Here is a 25,308-nt window from a genome sequence, read left to right as displayed (position 1 = left end):
ATAGGGCTTTTTACCAATTAGTTTGTTCGTTCTGTCTGAAACCGACGCCGAAAAAGTTGGTGATTGGAAGTCCGTGAACCAATATTTGTTTACGTATGTAGGCCAGCAGTGGTCATCAACTGTGGTACGTGGTACGCCGGAACTTTTAAGGTATAGCCTACGCGAGTAGCTTTTTGTGATGCCTAATTTAAGTCCGATCTTAAATTGCAACTCAACTGACCCGACTGATCAGCCTTGGTTTTAGACGAAACTCGTGTCTTGTACAGTCTTTTAAATTTACTAAATATGTCTATCCATTTAAATAGGGTTTTATAGGATAGGTGGTACTCATCGATATAGTAGGTTATAGTAGGCCTAAGTTGTCAGGTGGTACGCGTTTGAGAACCACTGATGTACCTAAGTTGTAAGGTGGTACGCGTTTGAGAACCACTGATGTAGACTATCCAGACTATTCACAAAAAACAAAAGCAAACCTGTTTGAGTGTAGAGATAAAAAACGCACTCAGACGACCACTTGACGAGTCCTCCGCAGTTACCTGCAACACATTTTTTTCAATTATCTGAAGTACCTGCTCACAGTATTATGACGTAAATATATTTATCCAGGAGAGGCCATGTCTGCACAACTTAACTGTTGTTTTCTTTTATTTATAAAGGTAAACTTGTGTGACAAAACTCAGACTAAACATTACTCACAGGTAAAGCTTGAACAACAATTACAAGTTCAGTAGGAAAATTGACTTAGCCAAATGCGCCTGGAGATTTTTGCTTTGATGTTTTTCTTGTCGCGAACGTTTTCTTTCATTTAACATAGGATTTACGAATGTACGAATTTTCGACAGTTGCTTACTTGTTGCGCGTCAACTTCCCATGGATTATCTCCATCTACACTTCGATTTAAACTCTGACTGGTGATTTTTGATCTGTCTGAATCACTAGGATCCATTTCAGAAGTTCGTTTCTATGAAAACTTTTACCGCAGCGCAATAAACATTTCGCTTTAAAGAAGGTTACATAAAACCTAATTATCGAAAAGAATTGATTGTAGTTGACATGCAACGGCCAAACAATCAGTGCATCGCAATTATCGCTGCAAACTTTCCAGCACTCGTGTTCCGTTTCGTCGAAAATGTCTGAATTACTTGGTGCGGAATTCTATGAGAAATCCAGTTAAATGTCAACAAGCATTAGTTAATCTTTAACGTCGCAAAGGTTAGGCGTTGCCTACAATACCGTTGGCTTAATTTGGTGGATCATGAACACTAACACTACACATCACCATACTATTGTAAACCTTACTATTGCAAATTAAATTAGAGTTTTACCACCAGTCGCTAGTCGCTATTGTAAACGATTTTCTGTACAATCTGGTCGATTTCACTACAATCCCGCGATTTCTCAACGAGGAAGAAATTCACCATGACATTGCTTTACAACACACCAACAAGTATGCACTCCAATTAACATACTAATGTTGAACCACATAATCTTCCTGCAGCACTAAACTTTATCGAGTGAATTTGACGGGTTTAAACTAGCGAAAATCAATCAAGCGTAACTGCACCAACGCCATTGAGCGCAAATCAAGCGTAGTCTAAACGTCTTAGTTCCGAGTGAGGTACCTGATGACTTTGGCTTATGAGGTCAACGAATTGCCCATAGTTTCCCATATTCAACATAAACATTTAGCTGTTATGTGATGCAGTAAAAAACGGTTTAAAATGTTTTCTATCAGTGAAATAATGTGAATGTTTGAGAGAAATTTCGACGCCTACTTCACCCGTGCTCATTTTTATAGTTACGCTATGAACTTTTAAAAACAGTATCGAGTCAAACCCTTACTGGACGATACTGGAGGTATCATCTCATGTATTGCCCCGGCAAACACAGTCGCCATCAGATTCAAGGTGTTGTGACGTAACTAGTGATGCACCGAACCCATCCCGAAACGTTCGGGCCGAAACCGAATATTCGGCCATATGGCCGAATCTTAAATCCCCTTTTTAAATGATGATTCCAACTGAACCTTGTGTTGTTGATACAAGTGAACTGGTTTATAACAATCCAAAATGACTTTTACAATGCGAACGCTTTACTTAACATGCAACATTTTGCAGAAAACATATTTTTTACACATTAGATAGCTCATGATGTTTAATTTTGGCGATATTTGCAGTTTTGGTATAAATTTCATACAAATAAAACAAATCAAAAGTTCGGGCCGAAACCGAAACATGGAAAAAACGCACGTTCCGAAACTTCGGTGCATCACTAGCCGTAACCAACTAGGGTTGTGGTTCTTAAGCTTTCGTAAACCGTGGCCCCCTAAACGTAACTTTTTGGCCTTGTGGCCCTCTTCAAGTAACCCTGTAAGTTCTGTGGCCCACTTAAAAACTGAAATGGCAACCCGTGTTAGAATTCGGTACTAATTTCGGCTTTAAACAGGTCGAATAGAGTAAACAAGAGACCGTAATTGTGAAAAACCTCAATATCGGCAAATAGTGTGTAAAATAGTTGATAAATTTAGCAATAAAGTTATTTGCAACACACCTTTAATATGCACATTAAAAAGAAAATGCCCCCCATCCGGAACACAGCTCGTGGCCCCCCTGGGGGGCCTGATTGAGAACCACTGAACTAGGGTATATGTTAGGACCTGCGTGTGTGACGCAGTTTCCTTAACGTTAATGGACGCTGTCCGCGTTTTCTGTTGGTTCTGTGTGGAAAATCTTCCGATTTTTTAATCAGCCAGATCGTTTGTTTGTTTCTTCACAATATTGTAACGGCTTGGCAAATATAAGTAACGTAAAACTCATTTCCGCTGAAGCGTATGTACCTCGGAATAGCACTTTTCCTGCTTAACTTTATTTAGCTCATCCCCGATAGTCGCTTAGACTCTTTATCTTTTCCGTATAGTATTTTATGGACAGAACCGTAATGCTCAAGTTTTTTTTGATGAAGTCAGTAATCATTTAGCAAGGGTGTGAGGATCCAATTTCATTGTGGTGCTTTTATACAGCCCAACAGTTTATAAGGTGAAAAGTTAATTTCTTGCCCTCAATTCCGAAATTTTTTTGAGCTGTCACGAACCTTTAAAACTTGAACATTTCGACAATTTTGAATGCCTTCATTGAAATTCAGAGCGAATCTCATAATTTCTCAAGTATTAATAATGTCTGTGTAGGGATCAGACGCCCTGGAGCATTCGGTCACGTTTCTGATCGACTTGGTAGCGACTTTTTTTTTTTTTTTTTTTTTTTTTTTCACGGGGTTCGAACCCAGGACTCTACCGGGGATGAATCCCGATCAGGGTTTTTATGTCTGTATGTGGGTCAGGCGCGCCAGACCGTTCGGCCAAGTTCCTGCCCTTACAAGCAGTTGTTGTGGCCCTACAGAAGATTTAGAGATATTGCGACATCCTGCGGCGAAATCACTTATACGTCCGCATCAAGCAATGTAATAAAAATTAGGCGAACTAGTTGTTTTGAGAAATTCAACACAATGATACGAAATGTTTAGCCAAAATTTGGTTCTGGTTTATTCTTTTTTAAATGCAAATTTGTTCCACAAGAGAATAAGTTCATTTCAAATATCAGGAACGAAATCTTGAACAGAGCTACACTTATTGTTCTCGGATAATCCAACTATGGACGTTTTCGTACGGAAAGAAGGCCACAGACCACCGCTTACGCCACCTTACGATGGCCCTTTTCGCGTCATGGATCGAGGCAGCAAGGGTTTTACTCTTGCCATTGGCGAAAGCAACCAGCTCGTTTCCATCGACCGTCTTAAGCCAGCGCATGTCGCCCTTACGCAGCCGGTACAAGTGGCCCAACCCCCACGCCGTGGTCTCCCTCCCAATTCCGCGCACCAACCAACGCCGACACAACCGGTGCCATCCGAGAAGGAATCGCATACTTCAGCACCGCCCGATCCGGTTCCTCCCGAACCCGTTCCTGCCCTGGCGGACCCACCAGGTCACCAACCAGAAACTTTACCTTCGGGTCAACACACGCGCACGCGTCAAATTCGCACTCCGTCGCGTTTTATGTGTTAATTTTATTATGTCCGTTTCTGGAGGGGGGTCATGTAGCGGCCTCTCTCACTACCGTTATCGTGTGCCTTCATACTACAGCGAACCAGACAGATTGCCTTCTTTCTCTGACTCTTCTTATGCGGCGTAATCGCAAATTACTTGAAACACAACGCTGATTTAAAGAAAGACAACTTTTAGTAAATATCCAGGCCACTTTGCTGACAACAGATTTTGCTTTCGCAACTGGTTTGTCAGCACTCCCAAGTAAGGACACTGATAACACTATACATCCTATATGCAACACTTCCAAAGCTCTTTTTTAAAGTTTTCTTTGTACTTCATCATCTCTTCTGCATGATTTGGTTTTGTTCTCAAAAATTATAAAGACGTAAAACTATAGGTCCAACTAAGCTACCTATTTCCAGAATCTCTGCGTCGCTTTGTCCCTAAAATTTAAAGTAACTCTTACACATGTCAGTGAACGGCTTTCATGTGTAAGATTGTATTATAGTCTAATAAAAACTATTACAAAATAGTGAAAATACAAAATAAGAATGGAAGAAATAATTGGACAAATCCCAAAGTATGAACGTTTGTAATACTTCAACTGAAGCACAAATGCCAAAGCAGATTAATAATCAAACAATATGATACATGATAGTTAGGCACATTTGTGACAGTAAAAATCGCATTGGCAGACATTTTGCAGTTTTGGTTGTTTTCACAGGGTGACATCGTATCTATCAACCGCCACTCGGCTTAACGTTTGGAAACGTAAACTGTTAATATTAAATAAATATCGGGTATATAGAAGTTCCAAGACTTATCCTAGAGTCTAGAGTCCAGCGGTTCCCAAACTGGGGTCCGCGGTCCTTTAGCGGTCCGTGAGGCAATTTTGGGGGGACCGCGAAGCGGTTAAAGTAATTCTATAATTCTCAGTTTGTGCCACTAAATAAGTTTAAATCAAAGTAGAATTAAAAATCGACTGTCTCCATTGCTAAACAATAGCGTTTATTGTATGACAACTATCAAAAATGCAATTGTTCGCGCACAATCGTAATGCTTTTTATCTTGTCTGTGATGTTACCAGCAGTCTTTGGATGATTTTTTTGCGCAATTTTGCATAACCAGCTAAAATCCTGGAATCAACTTTCGTTTTTATGAAATACAGATTTAGGCTTAAGGACCGCGAGCACTCGAAATAATGGCAAAGGGACCGATTTGAAAAAAATATGAAAAAGTTTGGGAACCACTGGTCTAGACAGTCCATTAACGTTCTTGGTGTCATGGAACCCTTGAGATAGTATGACAACCTTTGCGAAACCCCATTAAATAGCAACATATATGATTCAAAACCAGATACTTGTACAGCTACGTACAGTATAATAAAGTGATTATGACGAAACAATGCAATGATATTAAATGATTAATGTATGATAACAAATATTAAATGTCCAAAAGAAAGTCCGATACATACTTAACACGTACAAATAATTGAGGTTGATAAAATATTTAAGTAAACTGTAGTTGTTCAAATTGTGCCAACAATGTCGGAAATCCCACTGACAACATAATTCACTTCAGTAGCACATGTACCTAAATTTCTATAGGTGGCGCAGAGCTCGCAGAGATCACTAAACTTGCTGATAGTTAGGGCTATTGGGTTCGGTAGTAACATTAAATTTTAATAAAACCAACCTTAAACTTAGATCCTTATGTAAAATTTTAAATCCTAACATCCAACTCCCTCAAGAGCTAAATTGATAAATCAGCTTTTTGCGCAACCTATAGAAACTTTTCTGAATGTGAAGATGGCATGAGATATGCTATTAGTAGCTCTACCATCAATGTCACATTTTGTAGAGTGAATTCTTACATGCTATTTTTGTGGTCAACAATCGTCCCATTTACAGCAATTCGTTCATGGGACAAAAGTAGAAGACATAGGTAGCCGTGATATGGTGCAATTGCGCTTGAGCATTAACAAAATGAACTTGAGTAAAATTGTTTGGTTGGTTGGTCAAGCAACGATGCCAGGGGCAACTTCTACACACATAGAACTACCATAATAGTACAACACAACTACTCTGTAGTAACATCACTGTTTGCCTTGCAGCAAAAGTTATGTGATTGGGAAAAGGCGTAGCGTATACGGCTCGGTGTCACGATTCGCCCGAACTAATTCGAAATCTTTGGAAAATCAGGTGTTAAAACATAGTCCAAACTTGGTATAGCCGATTCCGCACACAATTATTTCCAAACTACCCCACACAAAGATATGTCGTAGAGTAAGCAACTAACTCAAGTTGTTCAGAATTAAAACAAAAAAACTAAATTTTCATTAACAGGTAAATTTGCAGAATGTGCAATGTTGTATCACAAGGATTTTTATTCGAGATTTTGTAGTATCAAAGTAAAAAGAATATCCGTTTATCGTTAAGATCGTTGCTGTTTAAACTAAGTTAAAATACAAATCAAACCGACCACAAGAGTCAAAACCAGAGGTTATTTGCTGTTGCGAGAACATGAAATGCTTTTTTTTATTTTTTGGACTGTCTGAGGGTCGGTGATACGCGAACACGATACAAAACCTTGTAGCATGCAAGCAAAAAGTTTGGAAATGACTACTGTAAAGTCTTGAAAGATCGTTGTCAAGGCTGGCTTGGCACATTTTGCCATTGTATATATAGGCTAATATATGCTATTTCAAACGTTAATACATTCCCATACTTATTTTGTCTATTTTCAAGAACAGGGGGTTAAATCGTAAGATTATAGGGTAAAATACAACAATCGACACATACAAATGGCAAATTCTACAAGCTGTCCAAATTGCATCCAATTCGAAAATTTCACAAACGTTATTTGTCCCAATCGCACAATTTTGACCACTACAGGTGTTTTACTAGCAAGCGGTAATGGTTCTGGCGTTATAAGACAAAGGTGGTAAACCTTTTTGTCGGAGCGGACCAGAGAAGTAATAACATTGCGTGTGCGGGCGGCATGTTGCCAATGCAATAACATAAGAGTGTAGGCAACTCAACTTAACTATTGGATCAAGGGTGTACAACTGTCAAATGAACCACGGCAGTTGCTTGCTAAAACTTTACCCTTGTACAGGTTTGACAAGGCTACTAACTATCAGGCCTAAGCCTAACCACACTACAATTAATAACACAGTCCAAAGGCTGGGTGTCACAAATATTCTAGACCGCCCCATGACAATATCCCGCGACCCAATTACCACGGATCATGGGCAATGTCGGTTTGTCTAGAACAGTGGTTCCCAACCGGGGTTCCGCGGAACCCTAGGGTTCCGTACAACCCTTTCAGGGGTTCCGTAAACTTTAACGGTTGCACGGGGTTCGCAGCGGTGTGGTGTAGCAATTCAAACACGAATGATTCATAATATCATTGTTTCAAACTACTAAACCACCTAGTCTCACCCAAACCATGTAATTAACTTTTGTTACACCATTGATCAATTGTGACGTAATAAATACAACCTTGATACACTCTAGCTAAATTGCAAGATAAATGTAGAAACGACCGTTCCAAATAACATGGCAATACGTTTTAGTGAATCGATGAATTAAAGTCAACCTTTATGATGTGCTTGATCTTTTTTCTTTGATGTAGCCAACTTGTATTAGATTCATTAAAATTATATTATGAGGGGTTCCGCAAAGTTTGACAAAATACCTTAAGGGTTCCATGCCACTAAAAAGGTTGAAGAGCACTGGTCTAGAATCTCTCGTTGCAGGCGCTATTGTGTTGTCATTGTTCAATAGTGTGCCAGTTTTATCGCGTCGCCGTCGCCCGTTGCAGTGTTCATTGTTTATCTGTAGGAAATGGTCACGGCAAGTTCCCCCCTTTCCCCCCGATCATTGTAATGCAAGACATATAAGATCCCCCATTTAACGATTTAAGGGGGGAGATAAGATAATATAGAATGGAATAGAGATAACTGCGAAGTAGCGCCGGACTAGTGAATTTGTTGTTGTCGTTGTTTGATTATGTGTGAATGAATGTAAAAAGAAAGGTTTTGCTGCCAATCACAGTACACGTGCGTTAGCTGTTAAGGAACTTCCGATGGTCAGTCCCAAACTTTTGCGTACCCGTGAAAACGGAACGTGACACTGGGACGCACACACTAAATTTGTCTTTGTAGCCTACGTAACGATGCCTATTCTTAGTGATAAGCCGATAAAAGATAAAATACGAACGTTTAATGCGGTCACGGGCCGGATACATAAAGCAGTTAGAATGCGGTCGTGGGCGGCTCATCAGCTTTACACGGGCCGGATATGTTGCCCACCCTTGTTATAAGGCTTTTAACATCCCTCTGCCACCATGTTATGCAGGTGACATTATTCGGTTGCCTTTAAAAAAACATTACACTACAGAAACTTTTGTTTGTTGAAGCATACAAAGCGTATGAAAAACGTTTTACACTTTGGGGGCCAGCGGGAAGTCAAACTAAACAGATGGCACATTTCCATGACTATAGCTTATGACTACCATTTGTGATTGCACAAACATTTCGTGGGGGACAAAAACAAAACAAATCGAGTAAACTAAAAATGTACCCCCTTTAGGGAAGGTGAGTTATAATAACATACTTGGTAGACGCTTGTGTTCCACATGAAGCGAATTTCATCCATAGTTCGGGTAATTCGTACTGGAATTTAAAAAAACATAGGCTAATTGTGCCATCTTTATATGTTTAAAAATGCGTAAATGCCTGAACTTGTTTCAAACGTAGATATAAGTTACTATAACACAACATTTTTTTGTAAATACCTATATTGTAGGTTACACATATATAATTAGTTTGTACAAAGCAAGATGTAGGTCTGGGTGCAACATTGAATTTATTAGCTGTAGGCTAAGTTACCACTTTTCGCCACTTGTCCGGTATCAACAAAAGTAAAATTTCCATTTAAACTAGAAAGGTGGCTTTCTACATTGCCATTTTATGTATTCTATTTCATATTCAACGATTTGTCATCTAGGTTGCACCATTAAAAAGAAAAAAAGGGTCCTCACCCCATACTCAACATTCTAAAGGTGGCTGTACACAAACTGCGTATTGCTTGAAACGCATGCGAAAAACGGTCCGTATTCTGACGTGCGAAAACAGACCGAGTTTACGTTCCGAAATTGGCTGCATTTGGTGGTAAACACAGGATCCGAACAATGCGACGTTTAGCTGGAGTGCGCCCAACTCCAAAATTAGTTGTATGACTGTAAAAGGCGGGTGTTTGAAATAGGAATACCGCTAATTTCGTGCATTTTGGTCATCACGGTGGTAGTGGGATTTTACTATCGCTTAACTCGAAAACACTGACCCATAAAAGTAAATCAAAATGTTTACATACAACATTTTTGCGCTTAATAACGTTTTCACGTTGCGCAGCTATTTCCGGTGATTGTTTTTAGGTCTATTGTGTCGCTACGTTTCTATCACCAAGCGAAATAAACTCATAAAATGGCAGTACAATAGCCTAATATCGCTAGAGGAAAACAAATGTTACAAAATGTTTGTATTTTTTCGGAAAACACTTTAAAAGCAGACACAATAAAAAATTGCATGCACAATTTGTATGTGTCAAAGTAACAGTGCATATGAATAAAGACCAATATGTACAAATGATTAAACTACATACGAATAAACACTGAAAGAATTTTTTTGTGTGTTTATACAGAATGTATAGTTTTTAAAAATGCGCCAAGCATTTTCCAATTTGGAAAGGACAAACCTAGCTTTAGTAGCTGGCTTTTGTTAATTTGACTATGTGCCGGTTGTTGCCTGCAGGGACCCTACAAATAAAAAAGAAACATAAATGCAAAAGCATGTACAAAAGTGCAGTTGAATATGTGTGAAAATGAAAACTCCCCAGATATTATTCTGGTTTACAATATCTTTCCTGCAGTACTATGACAGCATATTGTTTGAATCCATCCCTTACAAAGGGCTTAAACACTCTCATTTGATAAATAACTTCCACTTTCAGGTGTTGTCTGCTAAAAAGAAAGGTTTAAGCAAAGTTTGAAAGTATCATCAGTTAAATTTTAAGTATTTCAAAAATTCTGTTGCTTTTGAAATCGTTTGATCTACATTTGATGATGCCTCCATTGTAAGGCGCAACTTCACAGCTACAAAGACGTTGTTTCCTCGTTACCAGTCAGAATTAAAACGGAGTAGGCTAAATATTTCCTGCAGACGTTTGAATAGCAGTTGATGCACATTTTTCTTTACACTTTTTATTCAATGATAATTACAGTTATCAAATCCGAATTTTGAAAAAGCGTGCAGCCATCCAAGTGCGCATGCGCATAACTGCCTAACACCATGAAAATGGAGTTGTAAAGCACGGCTCAGTGTTGCCAGGTCAATTTTTTGTTTAAAACAAAACAAACTTAACTCGTTAATAGTAGCCCAATTTTACAAACTACCTGTGTTACAAATGATTTTTGACACTTTCCTGTCTGGCTCTTTAAAAGTACAGCTGAAAAAAAAGTACACACCTTATTAATGCTTGGCGAACGCAACAATAAACTAAATTTATCGTCATGAAAAATTTTTCCGAAATGATCCATTGTATTGATATTGGATCAAATGCAAGCAGAATGCGTTTAGCACCAACACTGGTGCAATAAAATAAAGTGCGACAATTTCTGCTTCTCCATTTTTGTTCATTTTGAAATATCGTTTAAGCTGCTACTTTTGACAACAGGTTTTAGGCCTATCCATTCTGTTTTTTATCTTGTAATCCCCACTTTAAAACAAAAACTTTCCGCCTAAATAAAAAAAGAAAATAACCCTTAAAACAATGCTTTCTTTCCAGTAACAGTTCTCAATGTGTGGTAACAGCGTAGCGTTTTATAATTTATTTTTTTTGAAAAATGAACGTGGGTATCCGATGCTCTGGCTGGTTTGATTATTTCTTTTGTGAAAATTGAACTCACTACGCTTAATAGGTTAGTACGACATTATATGCAATCAACATTCGTCATACGGTAAAAATGTCATTCGCCCAAAAAGGCAACCTTTGGGCGACAAAAGCGCAACATGGCAACACTGGTAGAGCCAAAATCCATAGTGTTTGATAGACAGACTTTGGGAAGAGCAACTAGCACCAGAACTCACAGCACACAGCGAAACACAAGTTTGCTTAACACTGATGGATGGCGTAAAAGGCGCAGTTATTTGAATTAACAGTGGGACTGGGAGAGGGACTAAATTTAACATAAAGTACTGGGTAATGAACTTCTCAAACTGTGGTTCTCAAACTTTTTCATATTTTTTTCAAAACGGTCCCTTTGCCATCATTTCGAGGGCTCGCGGTCCTTAAGCCTGAGTGTGTATTTCACAGAAACCCAGTTTGAAAACCGCTGATCTAAGCTCTCTACACGCTTTTTTCTTTTAGTGGCAATAATAAGTTCGGACTGTTTCATTATTTTTAAAACGTTAACAAATCTGTTTACAGTTGGTATATTTTGTGCATATTTACACAGGTAGATCACAAACTGGGCACTAAAAATGTACTATTAAAATGATGGTGCATCAGAACTGTGGGTATGAGTTCCAAATAAACAGCGCTACATTCGGTTTAGTATTCAGTAACAGTTGGCCAGAAGTCAAAGAAGTTTTTTTTCCCCACGAGAGAGCGAACAGTGTCACAAATAATTACATACCTTTTACATTGGAAGCATTCAAACATGTTAGTTTCCAGTCTGTATCCTGGTTGCAGTTCGTCGCAGCCAGACATCAGTCTCATTCGAATTCGGCATTTCGGGCACTCTTCCGTTTGACGTATCGGTATTCGAAATAGTTTTGACTCATCACAGCGTGCTTTTACAACTTTGTATTCTTGTATGCATTTGCAACAAAAGAAAAGTTATGAGTCTGGGTCAATTAAACTTCCTGCGTTGCATTTAGATCAGCCAATGGGGGTTGTAAATGCACAAAGACTTCTTGACTCGCTGTCAGGTAATTCTGTACGTAGGGCTATTGCGAGGACGCTTTTCTAGGCCCTAAAGGTATTGGGGGTCTCCTGGTCTTTATTTTTCTCATTATCCAGTAATCCCTCGGGATCAGCGGGCCATCTGATTCGTATCGTAACTCAACATGCTTATCAGGGCACTTCGAACCAGGGCACTTGTACTGTTTGTCAATTTCCATCCCTATCTTCTATCACGTAATGTACCGGACCCTGGGTTTCTACCACGCGATATGGCCCCTTGTATGGGGGTTGCAACTTCTTACATTTGCCCTGTGGGATCGCTGGATTTGTAATTAAAATATACTTTCCCACCTCATGCGGCTGGCCGTACTGTCGCTTGTTGTATTCTTTGTCGCTGCACCGAAAGGGTCTCTCGGACAACTTCCTCCGCGAGTAATAGGCAATCCCTCACTCGGTTGACTTCTACTTCATAGGAGCACCGATCATCGGCATGGTCGGGTCCAGACAGATCGGCAGGAAGGCGAAGAGGGCGTCCGGTAAGCAGGGTATGTGGTGCAAAGCGGTTGCTTTCATGTGCGCTTGCGTTGTAAGCTGCAACGACTGCGGGGAGAGCCTCATCCCACCGACGATTGTCCTCGTTTGAGCCAGTCAATCACCTCCATCAAATCGTTGTCTGATGCCTGTTCCTCTTGTAGCTCGTCACAGCTGTACCCGATTGACGCACGGAAATCGACGACGTTGGCCTCTTCTATTGTGTTATCCGAAGCGCTTTGGACCAGGGTGTATGAAAAACCCTCTTCCTCCACGTTTATTCGCGACAAAGCATCCGCATTGCGGTGTTTATCACCTGGTCGTCAGTCTCTTGTGAGAGCACACATCCCACAGCTGTATCCGAGGCGTCAGTGTCAATGATGAACGGTTTGCTGAAGTCAGGATATCGCAATATTGGAGAAGTTGTCAGATGCTCCTTTAGAAGTGAAAAAGCCCGCTGGCACTTCTCGTCCCATCCGAAACGCTTTCCCTTTTCCGTCAGACGGTGGAGTGGGGTAGCGATCAAAACGATTGGGCTACTCCAGGGAGATTTCGACGGCCGTATCAAACCTTGGCTCTTCATTTCCCTCAGTATCTCCTCGACCTTTTCTTTGTTGTGGTGGGGCATCCTTCGAGGAGGTTGCCGAAGAGGTTGGTGGTTTCCCGTGTCAATGTGATGACGCACGACTTCAGTTCGACCGAGAGTTTCTTTCGAAGCGGCAAACGCATCACTGTGTTCTCGTAATAGCTGGTCCAGATCGGCCCGTTGTATATCTCGATAAAAGGGGAGACTTCAATATCCTCCACAAGGCAAACATCAGCAGCGCTCAGGGATGGCATGGGTGAGCAAAGGGACCTTTCCTTCACCGGCGGATAGGGTATTGGAATGATAACATATCCTGCATTGGTGAGCTTGTAAAAAGTCCAAACCTAATATGACGTCGTGCTTTAGATCCTTTTACGACGTAAACATCTGTATGAATCGCGCGGGAGCAGTGGCTGAAGACGAACGGGAGTTGACAGGCTTGTTGACGTCGACTGGCCGAATCTGTTGGTTCCGCAGGCCCGAGATGGTGTCGTTCTCTGTCGCTTACGCGTACGATCCGCGTGTCTAGAAATGGACATTCTCGTTTTAAGTGACCGGGTCTGTTGCATTCGAAGTAGCTGTGCTCACCCGAATGTACTGGACTGTGCCGTAACTGTTCGTTCGTCCTCTTCAGCGTTGATATTTCTGTTTCCGTGGCGCAAATGGTCCTCATCAGTTCGGTCCTATAACACTGCCCTGAATTATTGGACGCCAAGTTCACAGAGGAAACGCACCAGCCGATTCTCCAGCGTCGCACTACAAGCGAAATGTTTTTTACCCCTTCATTGATACTGCCATATCACAGCTTCGTGAACGGTTTGATAAACACTCTGCCAAGGCACTTTCCATGCAGTCTCTTCTTCCGAAGTTCTGTGTAAACGAACCGTTTGGGCGGATCGAAGCTGCTGTTGAAGAGTTTGGTCGATTCCTTCCAGGACCGAAAGATGCAGTAGAGGTTGAGTTTTTGCGATGGAAAAACCACTGGAAGCGCCAAGAAGTCAAACCAACAAATATAATTGATGTGTTGAAAGCAGCAAGTGAACTGCAGACATTTCCCTGCATTTCGAAATTGCTGCAAATATTTGCGACTTTTCCAGTCACAACTGCATCAAGTGAGCGTTCATTCAGTACGTTAAAGTACATCAAAAATTACCTGCGTTCTACTATGGGTGAACCTAGATTGAATGGCCTTGCCTCTTTATTTATTCACCGCGATATTAAATTAAATTACGACGACGTAATTGTGAAATTTTCGAAAAAAAATAGACGTATTGACTTCATGTAGATAGTGTATATTCCCTGTGTCGTATTACGTAAGTGAATGTTTTTATTTCTTCATTCGTTTGTATGTTTTTTATTTCTTCATTCGTTTCCGTTAAAAAAACATACCAAGTGTTACTTACAGCAACAGTAAGGGCTTCACAGGGCCTTAGGCTAACCAGCATTTAGTTGATATTGTGAGTTTAGTAGGCACAACAGGTGCTAACAGAGAGGTCTACACAGTCTACCGGCAGGTGGCGCAATATATTTCAGTTGTCTATACTTCCCCGACTTTACTTAAATTTTCTAACCAATATATTTTTACTTTTACAGTTTTTTTGTTGTGGCTTTCTAATTTGCTCTCATATCTAGTACTACGAATTTCAGGTCTTCTGTTTTTGTAATGTAATGACCGAGTTTATAAGCGACGTTTTCATCCGACTGCCTGCAACCATGCGGCTGGCGAAAGTGCGGCGGAGGGAATATCTTTGGTGAGGATTTCTCAGGCGATTTGTTCCAGTCTGGTGCATATATATACCAAAGAAAACAATATGTGTCCCATTCAAAAACAGGACCCATAATAATCGCCAGTGCTTTTCGTACTGTCTTTTAGTATTTAGCAAGACATTGTGTGTCTCTACCAGTTTTACAACCCCACAATAACAAAAAAAATATGACCCACGTCGTAAGTATTAGGGGAAAGCACCTACGCGACCCTGGCAAACCGCAAAAGGGCTCCAGCAAACACAAAACATTTCATATCATTCGTTTGAAAAGAGGTAGAAAGGTAAAATTTTACACCAGTGCTACGTCCAACATCATGCAAAACTAGAAGGGTGGCTTAGCACATATTGCCCTTGCATATACACCAGTGGTTCTCAAACTTTTTTATTGTCAGGGCCAAATGGTATTTTTTAAGTGTGTAGGGAGCCGCAAAAAAACGAAACCTTGAGAAAATCACTAAAGAAGATGACTTTGAAAGCTAAAATAGCAATGTTTGGTGGTTTTCTGAGGTCTGGTGCGAGCCGCAAAATACGTAGTTGGGAGCCGCATGCGGCCCCGAAAACCGAGTTTGAGAACCACTGATATACACTATAACCTATTTTAGAACATTAATATATTTCCTATGCTTATTTTGTATTGGGTCCCATATTAGCCATCGTCTTTTATAACTTTAGTCATTTCTGCAGGCAAAAACTCATGGGTCCCCACACATGCAAAGTTGAAAATAATGCAATTCAAGAGATAACCATGAGAAAGTCGGGTGTTGTAAGGTAAAACACAGTGATCGGCACTGGGCTTAAATAATAATACTATGTAGAATACAAACTATAAAATTAGATTCACCCCAGATATTGTTTGAAGTATGTCCTACTTAACATTTTAAAAAACTGACCCATTTTAGGGGGCTAATAGCAGGGTTGGGTAACGAGTCCTATCAGTCGAGTCTCAAGTCAAGTCGAGTCACAAGGGGTTCGAGTCTCAAGTCAAGTCGAGTCACAAGGGGTTCGAGTCTCAAGTCGAGTCAAGTCAAATGAGGTTCGAGTCTCAAGTCGAGTCAAGTCATTAGCGGTTCGAGTCAAGGCAAGTCCCAAAAAGTTTTTTCAAGGAAAGGATGGTTTGAATGAATGGAATGGTCTATTTGAATGGTCCATCGTGCTTTTTTACCTCAAAAACGGACACCGCTTCATTACAGTGAACATATTCCATCAACGTGTCTTTCTTAGAGAAGGGTCAGATTTAATGAAACACGTTAATTGACACTCATTAAACAGCGTGGAAAAGAACGTCAATTTGTTCAAAGAAGTTTTTCAAAACCAAAAATTCATATTTTACTGCATGCGCTAGAGCAGGGGTGGGGAACCTGCGGCCCGCTTGCCTTTTTAATGTGGCCCGCGTCAGAATTTTGTTAAAGTACAGCATAAAACAAAACATAAAAAAAACAATAAAATGTTTAAGTACAAATATTAACTTGAAAAGACTTCGACATTTCCACATTTGACGCCAAACTAAAATTGCCACACATTCAACCACTTGTTTTATTTGTGGCGTAACAGTCACTCGATTGTCTCTCCTTGCAGTATAACAAATCATTTGCCATGGGGTGTTAGTTTTAAATTGATTTTAGAGCTATTAGCGTGGATCTTTATATTGTTACAAAAATAAATTCGGTATAATGGAGCTAGGGTGTTCCAGAAAAAATGGACAGATTTTAGTCGAATTAAGTGATAAACCTGTATGCCTTGTTTGTTGCAAACAAGCAACAAAGAAAAAATCAAATCTCGAGCGATGAAATATAAATTAGGGTATTATTACACGGAATTTGAAAAATATGTATATATTTGGCCCGCCCGAAAATGTTGTGCAATTCATGCGGCCCGCAGTACTAAGTAGGTTCCCCACCCCTGCGCTAGAGCGTTTGTTCAGTGATATAAGCGCTTATAAAAGCGAATACTTGGCCTTGACATGTATTGCAGTCGATTACCTTAACCCAGTGGTTCCCAAACTTTTTTCTTTTAAGGCGCATTTTAGAAAAAACAAAAATTAATTGGCGCACTTCGAACATTTGAATAATTTTTTTAGCTGATAAAGGCACTAACTATGAGGTCATAAAGCCGCTATACAGGTCACTCTCGTAGTTAAATAGCCTAGTTGAACATCTCAGAGACGTGGAGCATGTTGGCCTAGTGGTCTAAGCACCTGGTACTACTACTCTACTTGATTGATTTTAATTTCAATATTTTTTGCGGCACACCTAATGACATCTCGCGGCACACAAGTGTGCCGCGGCGCATAGTTTGGGAACCACTGCCATAACCCAAGCAATAAGTACAACGCGTAATGCCAACGTAAGAAAGTTTGTGCATGTAGCAACGTTAATATTAAACAAAAATAATTTCGCATAGCACAGCAAATTGCTGCTGTTGTTTGGTTGAAGCCAACTGAACAGGTTATTATTTATAGGAAATTTACGTTTTGTTGGTGAAATAACGAGTCCGAGTCCGAGTCGAGTCTGTACTAAGACGAGCCCGAGTCAAGTCGAGTCGTTTCACAACTGAGACTCGAGTCAAGTCAAGTCTTTTAAAAAGGTGACTCGAGTCGGACTCGAGTCGAGTCACTGACTAGAGTCTCCCCATCACTGGCTAATAGGGCAACTAATTGGGTTCGACACACAAACTAAAAAATATATGAAAACCACAATGAATCAATCAATAGTACTGCAAAATTTCAGCCCAATCCGCCAATATTTAAAATTTCGACCACTACAGGTGTTTTGAGCAACAACCGTTAATGTTTCTGACATAGGGCTGTTAACAAGCCCCTAACTGCCATGGCGACACCTATAAATGGCATACTATACAAGAAATCAAAATTTCAGCCAATTCTGACACTGTTTAAAAACTCACCCATTTTAGGGGGCTAGCGGGGTAAATACTGGGGTTATCAACAAAAACAAAGTGGGATGCACATCTACATGAATATATCTACCATCTGTGTAAATTTCAGCCAAATCCATCAAACATTTGATGGAAATCGAGTTGGACAAACTTCGGGGGAAAAATACCCATTTTAGGGGGCTAGCGGGGTAAATACTGGGGTTATCAACAAAAACAAAGTGGGATGCACATCTACATAACTATATCTACCATCTGTGTAAATTTCAGCCAAATCCATCAAACATTTGATGGAAAAACGAGTCGGACAAACTTTGGGAAGAAAAAAAAAGAAAAAACAAAAACAATTCGAGTAAAATCAATATGTGTCCCCTTCAGGGAAGGGGACCCATAATTAAAAAATGTAAAAACTTTTTTTGCCGCAAAACCCCAAAAATCACATCTGAATTTTGGGTCGAAATATCCCGATTTTGGTAACTTAAAATAAAACGAGAAAAATAAAATGTTGCCAATTTTTTTAATAAAGCCTTACGGTTTCGAAAATCTAAGTGGTAGCCTATGTGCCAAATATTGGGACTGCTAGTTTAAAAACTGCAATTTTGTTATAAAATGTTATGACGTAAATTCGTCGCAGTTTAAGTTAGACGCTCAAAGTTTGGGGTCAAATCTCAACGGATTTTTATGAAACTTGCAGGAAATGCAAATGAGGGTCATTACTTTTACAAAAAAATATCTACTTAAAACGACCTAAATAACCGATTAAATGTTATTACTGCCAAATTACACTTTGGAAAAAGAACGATCTCCAATTCTTTTTTAAAAAACGCAAGAAATTGACACTTGAATGCAATGATCACACACACACACATGCAATTGTGAGGTATTTAGGCTCCTACGTTGTAAAAATCAAAAGAAAACATTGATTCTGCACGAAATATTAATCATGCGAGGGTGAATATTGCCATTACGACCAACGCTTGTCCTACTTTAAGGCAGATTTTTAGCTTTTGTGTTGAAACGGGAAAAAAGGCACGACGATTTTCTTATTCTGCAGAGCATGCCGTTTTCAAAAAGCCCGAAATCGTTATTCTGCGCGTGGGGAGCTGCTTTGAATATTCACTTGAAATTGATACCTCGCGCATATTGCCACCGCCCAGCTCGCCAGCAAAAATGACGCGCGACCGCCTAAACGTGCTCACTTTCGACCCGAATATCTTACGAACCAAACAAAGCTGAACAGAAAAAATTAAACACAACACTTTTCAAAGCTTTAACGAACCATCGATCGCACTCGTTTAAAAAACGATCAAACCAGCAATTCCTAATACGCTTATGAAAATGACTGCTCAATGCTCTTTACCACGTTTCGCGACATAAAAGGCACTGCCATATTCTTTTTCTGTGGAGCATGTCGTTTTCAAAAAGCCCGAAATCGTTATTCTGCTCGTGGGGGAGCTGCTCCGAATATTCACTTGAAATTCATAACTTGCGCATATTGCCGCCGTCCCGCTCGCCAGCAAACAATGACGCGCTTCTGCCCAAAATGTCCAAAAAGAGCTCATTTCGACCTCAATATCTCGCGAACCAAACCAGGCTGAACAGAAAAATTTGCACACAACACTTTTCAAAGCATTACCAAACCATCGATGTTTAAAAAAAATGATCAAACCTGCAAATATTAATACGCTTAAAAATATGAATACTCAATGCACTAGGCATGCTCTGCAGAAAAAGAATACGGCAGTGGCTTTATGCCGCGAAACGTGGTAAAGAGGATTGATAGCCATATTCATATGCGTAATAATATTTGCAGTTTCTGTCATTTTTTAAACTTTATTAAAAAGTGTTGTGTGCACATTTTTCTGTTCAGCTTTGTTTGGTTCGCGAGATATTGGGGTCGTTGGTCGTAATAGCAATTTTCACTTTCGCATAATTAATATTTCGTGCAGAATCAATGTTTTCTTTTGATTTATACAACAAAGGAGCCTAAATACCTCACAATTGCATGTGTGTGTGTGATCATTGCATTCAAGTGACAATTTCAGCGTTTTCTAAAGAAGAATTGGAGATCGTTCTTTTTCCAAAGTGTAATTTGGCAGTAATAACATTTAATCGGTTATTAGTTTTTACCATTAGGCCGTAAGTGGATATTTTTCCTGTATAAAGTAATGACCCTCATTTGCATTTCCTGCAAGTTTCATAAAAATCCGTTGAGATTTGACCCCAAACTTTGAGCGTCAAACTTAAACTGCGACGAATTTATGTCAAAACATTTTTTAGCAAAATTGCATTTTTTACACTAGCAGACCCAATATTTGGCACATACCACTTAGATTTGAGGAACCGTAAGGCTTTGAAAAATAAGCAACATTTTATTTTTCTTGTTTCATTTTAAGTTACCAAAATCGGGATATTTCGACCCAAAATTCAGATGCGATTTTTTGGGGTTTTGCGGCAATTTTTAAATTCTGCATGCTCGACTTAGTGCAGGTGTACAATTTTACCTTTCTACCAGTTCTAGAACAAAAGATATATGTATATGCGATGTTTTTTCTGTTTGCTGGAGCTCTTTTTGCGCGGTTTGCCAGGGTCGTGTAGGTGGAAAAGCGGAATGGAATAGGACACTTTTGAAACTGTTGTAGTTAGGTAACACAGGTATTATTCAATTAAACTTACACGACATGTAGTTTGATCTTTCTGCTACATAAATCATCTGAAACTACCAAGCATTAAGTTATTTTATATTTCACAACAGACTTTCTTTAAAATACAACTTTTTTTTCTTAAACACTAACCTATCCCTTTTAAAGACTTTGTGTTTTTAAAAATGCTCATTTATTATTTAATTATTTTTGAAAAAAGATTTTTAAAATCCTTCCAATGAAAGATCGGCCGATAATAACTTCTACCAAAGGAGAACAATTTGTTCCTGCTGGCAGAAACAGTTACGTTGTTAAATGTCATGTAAATATGTGGACACAACCGTCGTTTATAACCTTGGCTGATTCTGCAAGAAACTCATAGGTCCCCACACATGCAAAGTTAGTAGGGTAAATGTTGGAACTTTAAAGTTTTATAGCAGGGGTGCACAACGTGCGGCCACGAAGATGAATTTAGGTACAACTTGTTTGCTGGACATTTGGTTAAAAAACTGGTTTAAATGCATTATGTGACCTGAAACATACATGACATACATTAGCAATACACGTCAAACTTTTTGCACGCCTATTATGTTGCAAACAATTAAATAAACAAGCAACGTTACTATACAGATGGTGACGTCGAATCAATGGAAAGTAAGGTGGCAATCTGCACGGTCAGCTACTTGTAACTGGTATATTATGCATAATATCCCATGAGATAAATCCTGTATCTTTCCTTTTTTCTTGGGGTGCGAAACTGCGCATACTGCAAAATATCTAACATATGAAAAACATGGGGACACTTGGCGGCTGTATGTAAAAGGTTGTGCACCCCTGTTTTTTAGGGTGAAACACAACAATCAACATCTATAACTAGGAGGATGGCTTAGCACATTTTGCCATTGCACAAACACTATAACCTATTTTGAAATGTTAATATATTCCCTATACTAAATTTAAAATGGGTCCCATACTATTCACGATCTTTTATAACCTTAGCTGTTTTTTACAGGCAGAGACTCATGGGTCCCCACAATGCATTTCATCAGTAAGTTTGGTGTTGTAAGGCAGTGGTTCTCAACTGGTGGTCCAAGATGACTTTTGGGTGACCCACAGGACGTCCACTAAATTTGGTGATAAGCTAAAGATGATTACATATTACATGTTGAAAGATTATCGAAATGTTAGCTGTTAATAATTGTATCTCACTTCTTGAAAATTCAATATTAAAGAATGATGTTACTAGCCCGAATGGTTGTTTTGTATGCCTACTTCATCTTGCTCCAAAATGAAATGGATATTATTTTTACTTGGCTGTTTGTCTATGGCCTGAAACGAGTTGAGAACCACTGTTGTTAGGTTAAAACACTGTGATCAGTCTGTGGCTTAAATAATTATTTAATATAATCATGCTACTAAAATTAGTTAATTATAATCATGCTACTAAAAGTACAAGCTATGCAAATCTGATTCAATGTAGATGTTGTTTGAAGTTTGTCCTATATTTTTTACTTAATGTTCTGTTTAAATATCTAAATGTTCTGTTTCTATTCTATAGTTGCAAAATAAAGTAAAACAGAACAATCGACACCTATACATTGCGAATTCTACAAGTTGTCTAAATTTCATTCAATTTTGCAACTGTTTACAAACCTCACCCATTTTAAGGGACTGGTGGGGTAAGTGTTAAAGCTATAGGGTGAAACTTAACAATCAACACCCAAAAATGGCATAATCTACTAACAGTCCAAATTTCATCCAATTTCAACTTTGTTTACAAAATTTACCTATTTTAGGGGTTAGTGGTGGGGCTACAGGGTAAAACACAACAATTGACACCTATAAAAGACACATTCTATAAGCTAAATAAATTTTAGCCAATTCTGACACTGTTTGAAAAAAACTCACCCATTAAGGGGTTAGTGAGGTAACTAATGGGGTTTACACTGCAACTAATAAAATAGGAAACCACAATCATCTATTTCAGGGGGTAGCTGGGTAAATGCTGGGGTTATCAAGACGAACGAAGTAGAGTGCACATCTACCTCACAATATCTACCATATGTGTTCAACCAAATCCATCAAACATTTCATTGGAAAATGGGTCACACAAACTTTTATGAAAGCCACTTTTCCGGTTTTGTATTAGTTTTACCCAGGAACAGGAGTTCCCAACGTTTTATTACAAGTACAACAATTCCCTCACTGGTATAACACTGGAAAGGAGGCTTATCTATATATTTCCAATTTATATATTCTACATCCTATTTATCCTGAACTCTCTAACCAAAAAAAGTTATAAACTATTTTCAGACAGAATCATAAAGAAACAAAAAATAACTTAACATGCAAGCTTACACTTGGCTACTGTCCTTAGTGCCCATCTTTGCAAGACTGTGTACACAGGCTGGCTTCTCTTTTTGAGTAACTTTGATTTTCTCCTTCAAAATATAACTTTTAAAGATACCGGATACAAAAATACACTACACTTTTTATACATACCTCAGACATTGCTTTGCCAACAGCATACAAAAAATAATAAGCAGTAGACCAAAAAACATATGTGAGTAAATAATGCAATGATTTTTTAACCATATGCAAGGAATTGACTTGGCCATTACAATATTAGTTCACATTCACAACCTCAATACAAATCTGCAAAATAGTTAACAAGTATTTGCTTGAATCTGCAACACAACTGCACCATGAAAATTTAAACCATGAAATTCAAAATTTCAGACCAATGCTAAATAATAACAATTAAGGACATAAAAACTCCAGGCAAAGCTTTTTAAATACCACTTGGTACACAACAAGAAAAAATAACAGAATCAACTAAATGTATTCAAGGACAAATGGGTTTCAGCATAGACTACTATAAGCTGATAGTAGTCTATGGTTTCAGCCAGCAAAAGCAGTCACTAGGGAAAATGCAATCGAGAGCAGGGCCCCACTATGTTTCTTTCAGTCGATCCCCAAGTTCTTTGAATATGGCCTTTTCTGGACAAAATGTAAACCAATCACCAAGTAGCGGCACAACGTTAAAGCGTTAAGGAGCACAAAACAGTGAAGGGCACAATTGGTGGATAATAGTTGAATGCTCTGCAGGGACACCATGTTATAAAGCGTTATGTGACTGGTTGTCACTTTCCGTTTTTACGGGTACGCTATAAATTGGATTTTTGAAACATTTGGGATTTTAGGGATTCCTATTGGTTCATTTGCACCGTGCTCGCTCGACCGTGACCGACACTTGCGCGAAACTCAAAATCCAGGTACCGTATTTGCTCGATTGTAAGCCGCGGCTTATATTGTTTTTTAGCTGCCGTTTGTGCGGCTTATAATCGAGGGCGGCTTACAATCGAGGGCGGCTTACATTTTTATTTTATACCGATATAATTTCTACACTTCAACTTTTCAACACTGTATGCGTGTACAGATTATACGTCGATATACGTTCTGTCGGGTACAGTTATCAACGTAACTAACAGATATGGGCAAATAGTCATACCATATAACTACAGAAAGATGTATTAGGAAACAATCGTATCTAAAATTCCAGCGTGCGGCTTACAATCGAGGGCGGCTTACATTATTTTTTTAACACCTCAACATGCGGCTTACAATCGAGGGCGGCTTATAAACGAGGGCGGCTTACAATCGAGCAAATACGGTACCTGTGTCAATGAACAGGTTTTTATGCGTTTTTTGGCTTTCCTAAGCCGGAATAGTTGTGTTTCGTAGTACTGTTTAATTCAAATGGCCAATGCTCAAGAAAACCTTGATTTTGCCGAGATTACTGCAGACGGGATACTTTACATTGAGTTTTGTCCCAAGTTGCAGCAGGTGTCGGTAATTACCGCCAGACGGTAATAATCACTTAGTCGTGGCCCCTGCTGCAGCATCATGGTGCTTAAGTAAAAAAAAAATCATGGTGCTTAAGTTGTCAATCAGGAAAGACTTCATCATGTCACTATGGACACTGCATCAAAAAAGTGTGTTGCAACAGTTTGTTTGGAAACTCGGTTGGAAGCATGTTTCCTGTATGACTGTATGTTTAGCTTTGGTAGAACTGTTTTTACAAGCTCTGTTCAGCCAGTTAAGGTTTTTCCTGTCAACTTAATTACTAAGGACAATAACTATTACTCGGTCACTTATTTTAGAGACATTTTAAAGCTAGACTCTACATTCATACACAGGTGTAACTTGGTTTTATGCTCACTATTTGTTTGACTTGTTTAGCCAGTCATGTTTTTGCTGTTTAATTTAAGTTGCAAGCTCTTGTTGTAGAATATTTTGGCGGTTGTTTAAACCTATCATTCTAGATATAGCTACTGTTACCGGCTGATAATAGAGTGTGCTGAAGTGTCCATCAAAAGCTGTTGCAAACAAGCATGAATGCTTATAATATACCTCAGATTTTAAAACTGTAACTACTTGAAGTGTTGCTGCTGTCCCAGTAGAGGTGCCAGCAGAACCAACCAGGACCTAGTAACCTTCAATTGATGTATCTATGATAGTTTAAATTTAAACCCATGTACTGTATTATTCCATGTTTTTTGTTTTCTTTACATACATACTAATTACATATATTTTTACAGATCGGGCCATGACAGGGCCGTTAAGGCCACGAGTCGTGTCAGAACGACCGGCAACAACCCCATGACAATCCAGCACCTGCTAACCGAACTGCACAGCTAGGTGTGGCTTAAAAACACTGACTGTCGGCGCAACGACAGAGCCTCCAGGTGGAAGGGCCGTGCAAGGAACCTGTGTGAGTCAGGTCCGCGACTAAGCTGATATACAACTGCTTCCAGTTAACGAAACGACAGTTATGTAGTGGTAAGGAAGGTTATACTGTCAAGGCACCAACCAGCAACGCGCAGAG

The 25,308-nt window shown here is 39.3% G+C and overlaps 1 protein-coding gene and 1 long non-coding RNA gene across 9 annotated transcripts in view; both read right to left on the bottom strand.

The window, feature by feature from the left end:
• LOC145230576 (microtubule-actin cross-linking factor 1-like) overlaps positions 1-23,072 on the bottom strand; it is a 141,614-nt gene extending 118,542 nt beyond the window's left edge. For 4 of the 8 annotated variants that reach the window (XM_080096022.1, XM_080096025.1, XM_080096023.1 and 1 more), the window contains exons 1-4: positions 22,923-23,072; positions 22,779-22,861; positions 8,659-8,717; positions 474-536 (exon numbers count right to left, since the gene is read on the bottom strand). In XM_080096022.1, coding sequence (XP_079952148.1) covers positions 474-536; positions 8,659-8,717; positions 22,779-22,861; positions 22,923-23,038 — 321 coding nt within the window. In that variant the 5' untranslated portion in view covers positions 23,039-23,072. Of the gene's footprint in view, positions 1-473; positions 537-850; positions 962-8,658; positions 8,718-22,778; positions 22,862-22,922 lie in introns of those variants that run through there. The other 4 variants (XM_080096029.1, XM_080096026.1, XM_080096027.1 and 1 more) reach the window with 2 other exon arrangements.
• Positions 9,005-12,124, bottom strand: LOC145230579 (uncharacterized). Its single transcript, XR_013860686.1, has 2 exons — positions 11,738-12,124; positions 9,005-10,548 (listed from the first exon to the last, which is right to left on the bottom strand). It is a non-coding gene; the product is annotated as an uncharacterized LOC145230579 (long non-coding RNA).
• Positions 23,073-25,308: the final 2,236 nt, after the last annotated feature.

The sequence above is a fragment of the Phallusia mammillata genome, chromosome 5, assembly GCF_965637545.1.
Source record: "Phallusia mammillata chromosome 5, kaPhaMamm4.hap1.1, whole genome shotgun sequence".
Classification (NCBI taxonomy): domain Eukaryota; kingdom Metazoa; phylum Chordata; class Ascidiacea; order Phlebobranchia; family Ascidiidae; genus Phallusia; species Phallusia mammillata.
The sequence above is the reverse complement of the archived record's forward strand: the minus strand, read 5'-3'. Positions and strand labels throughout refer to the sequence as shown.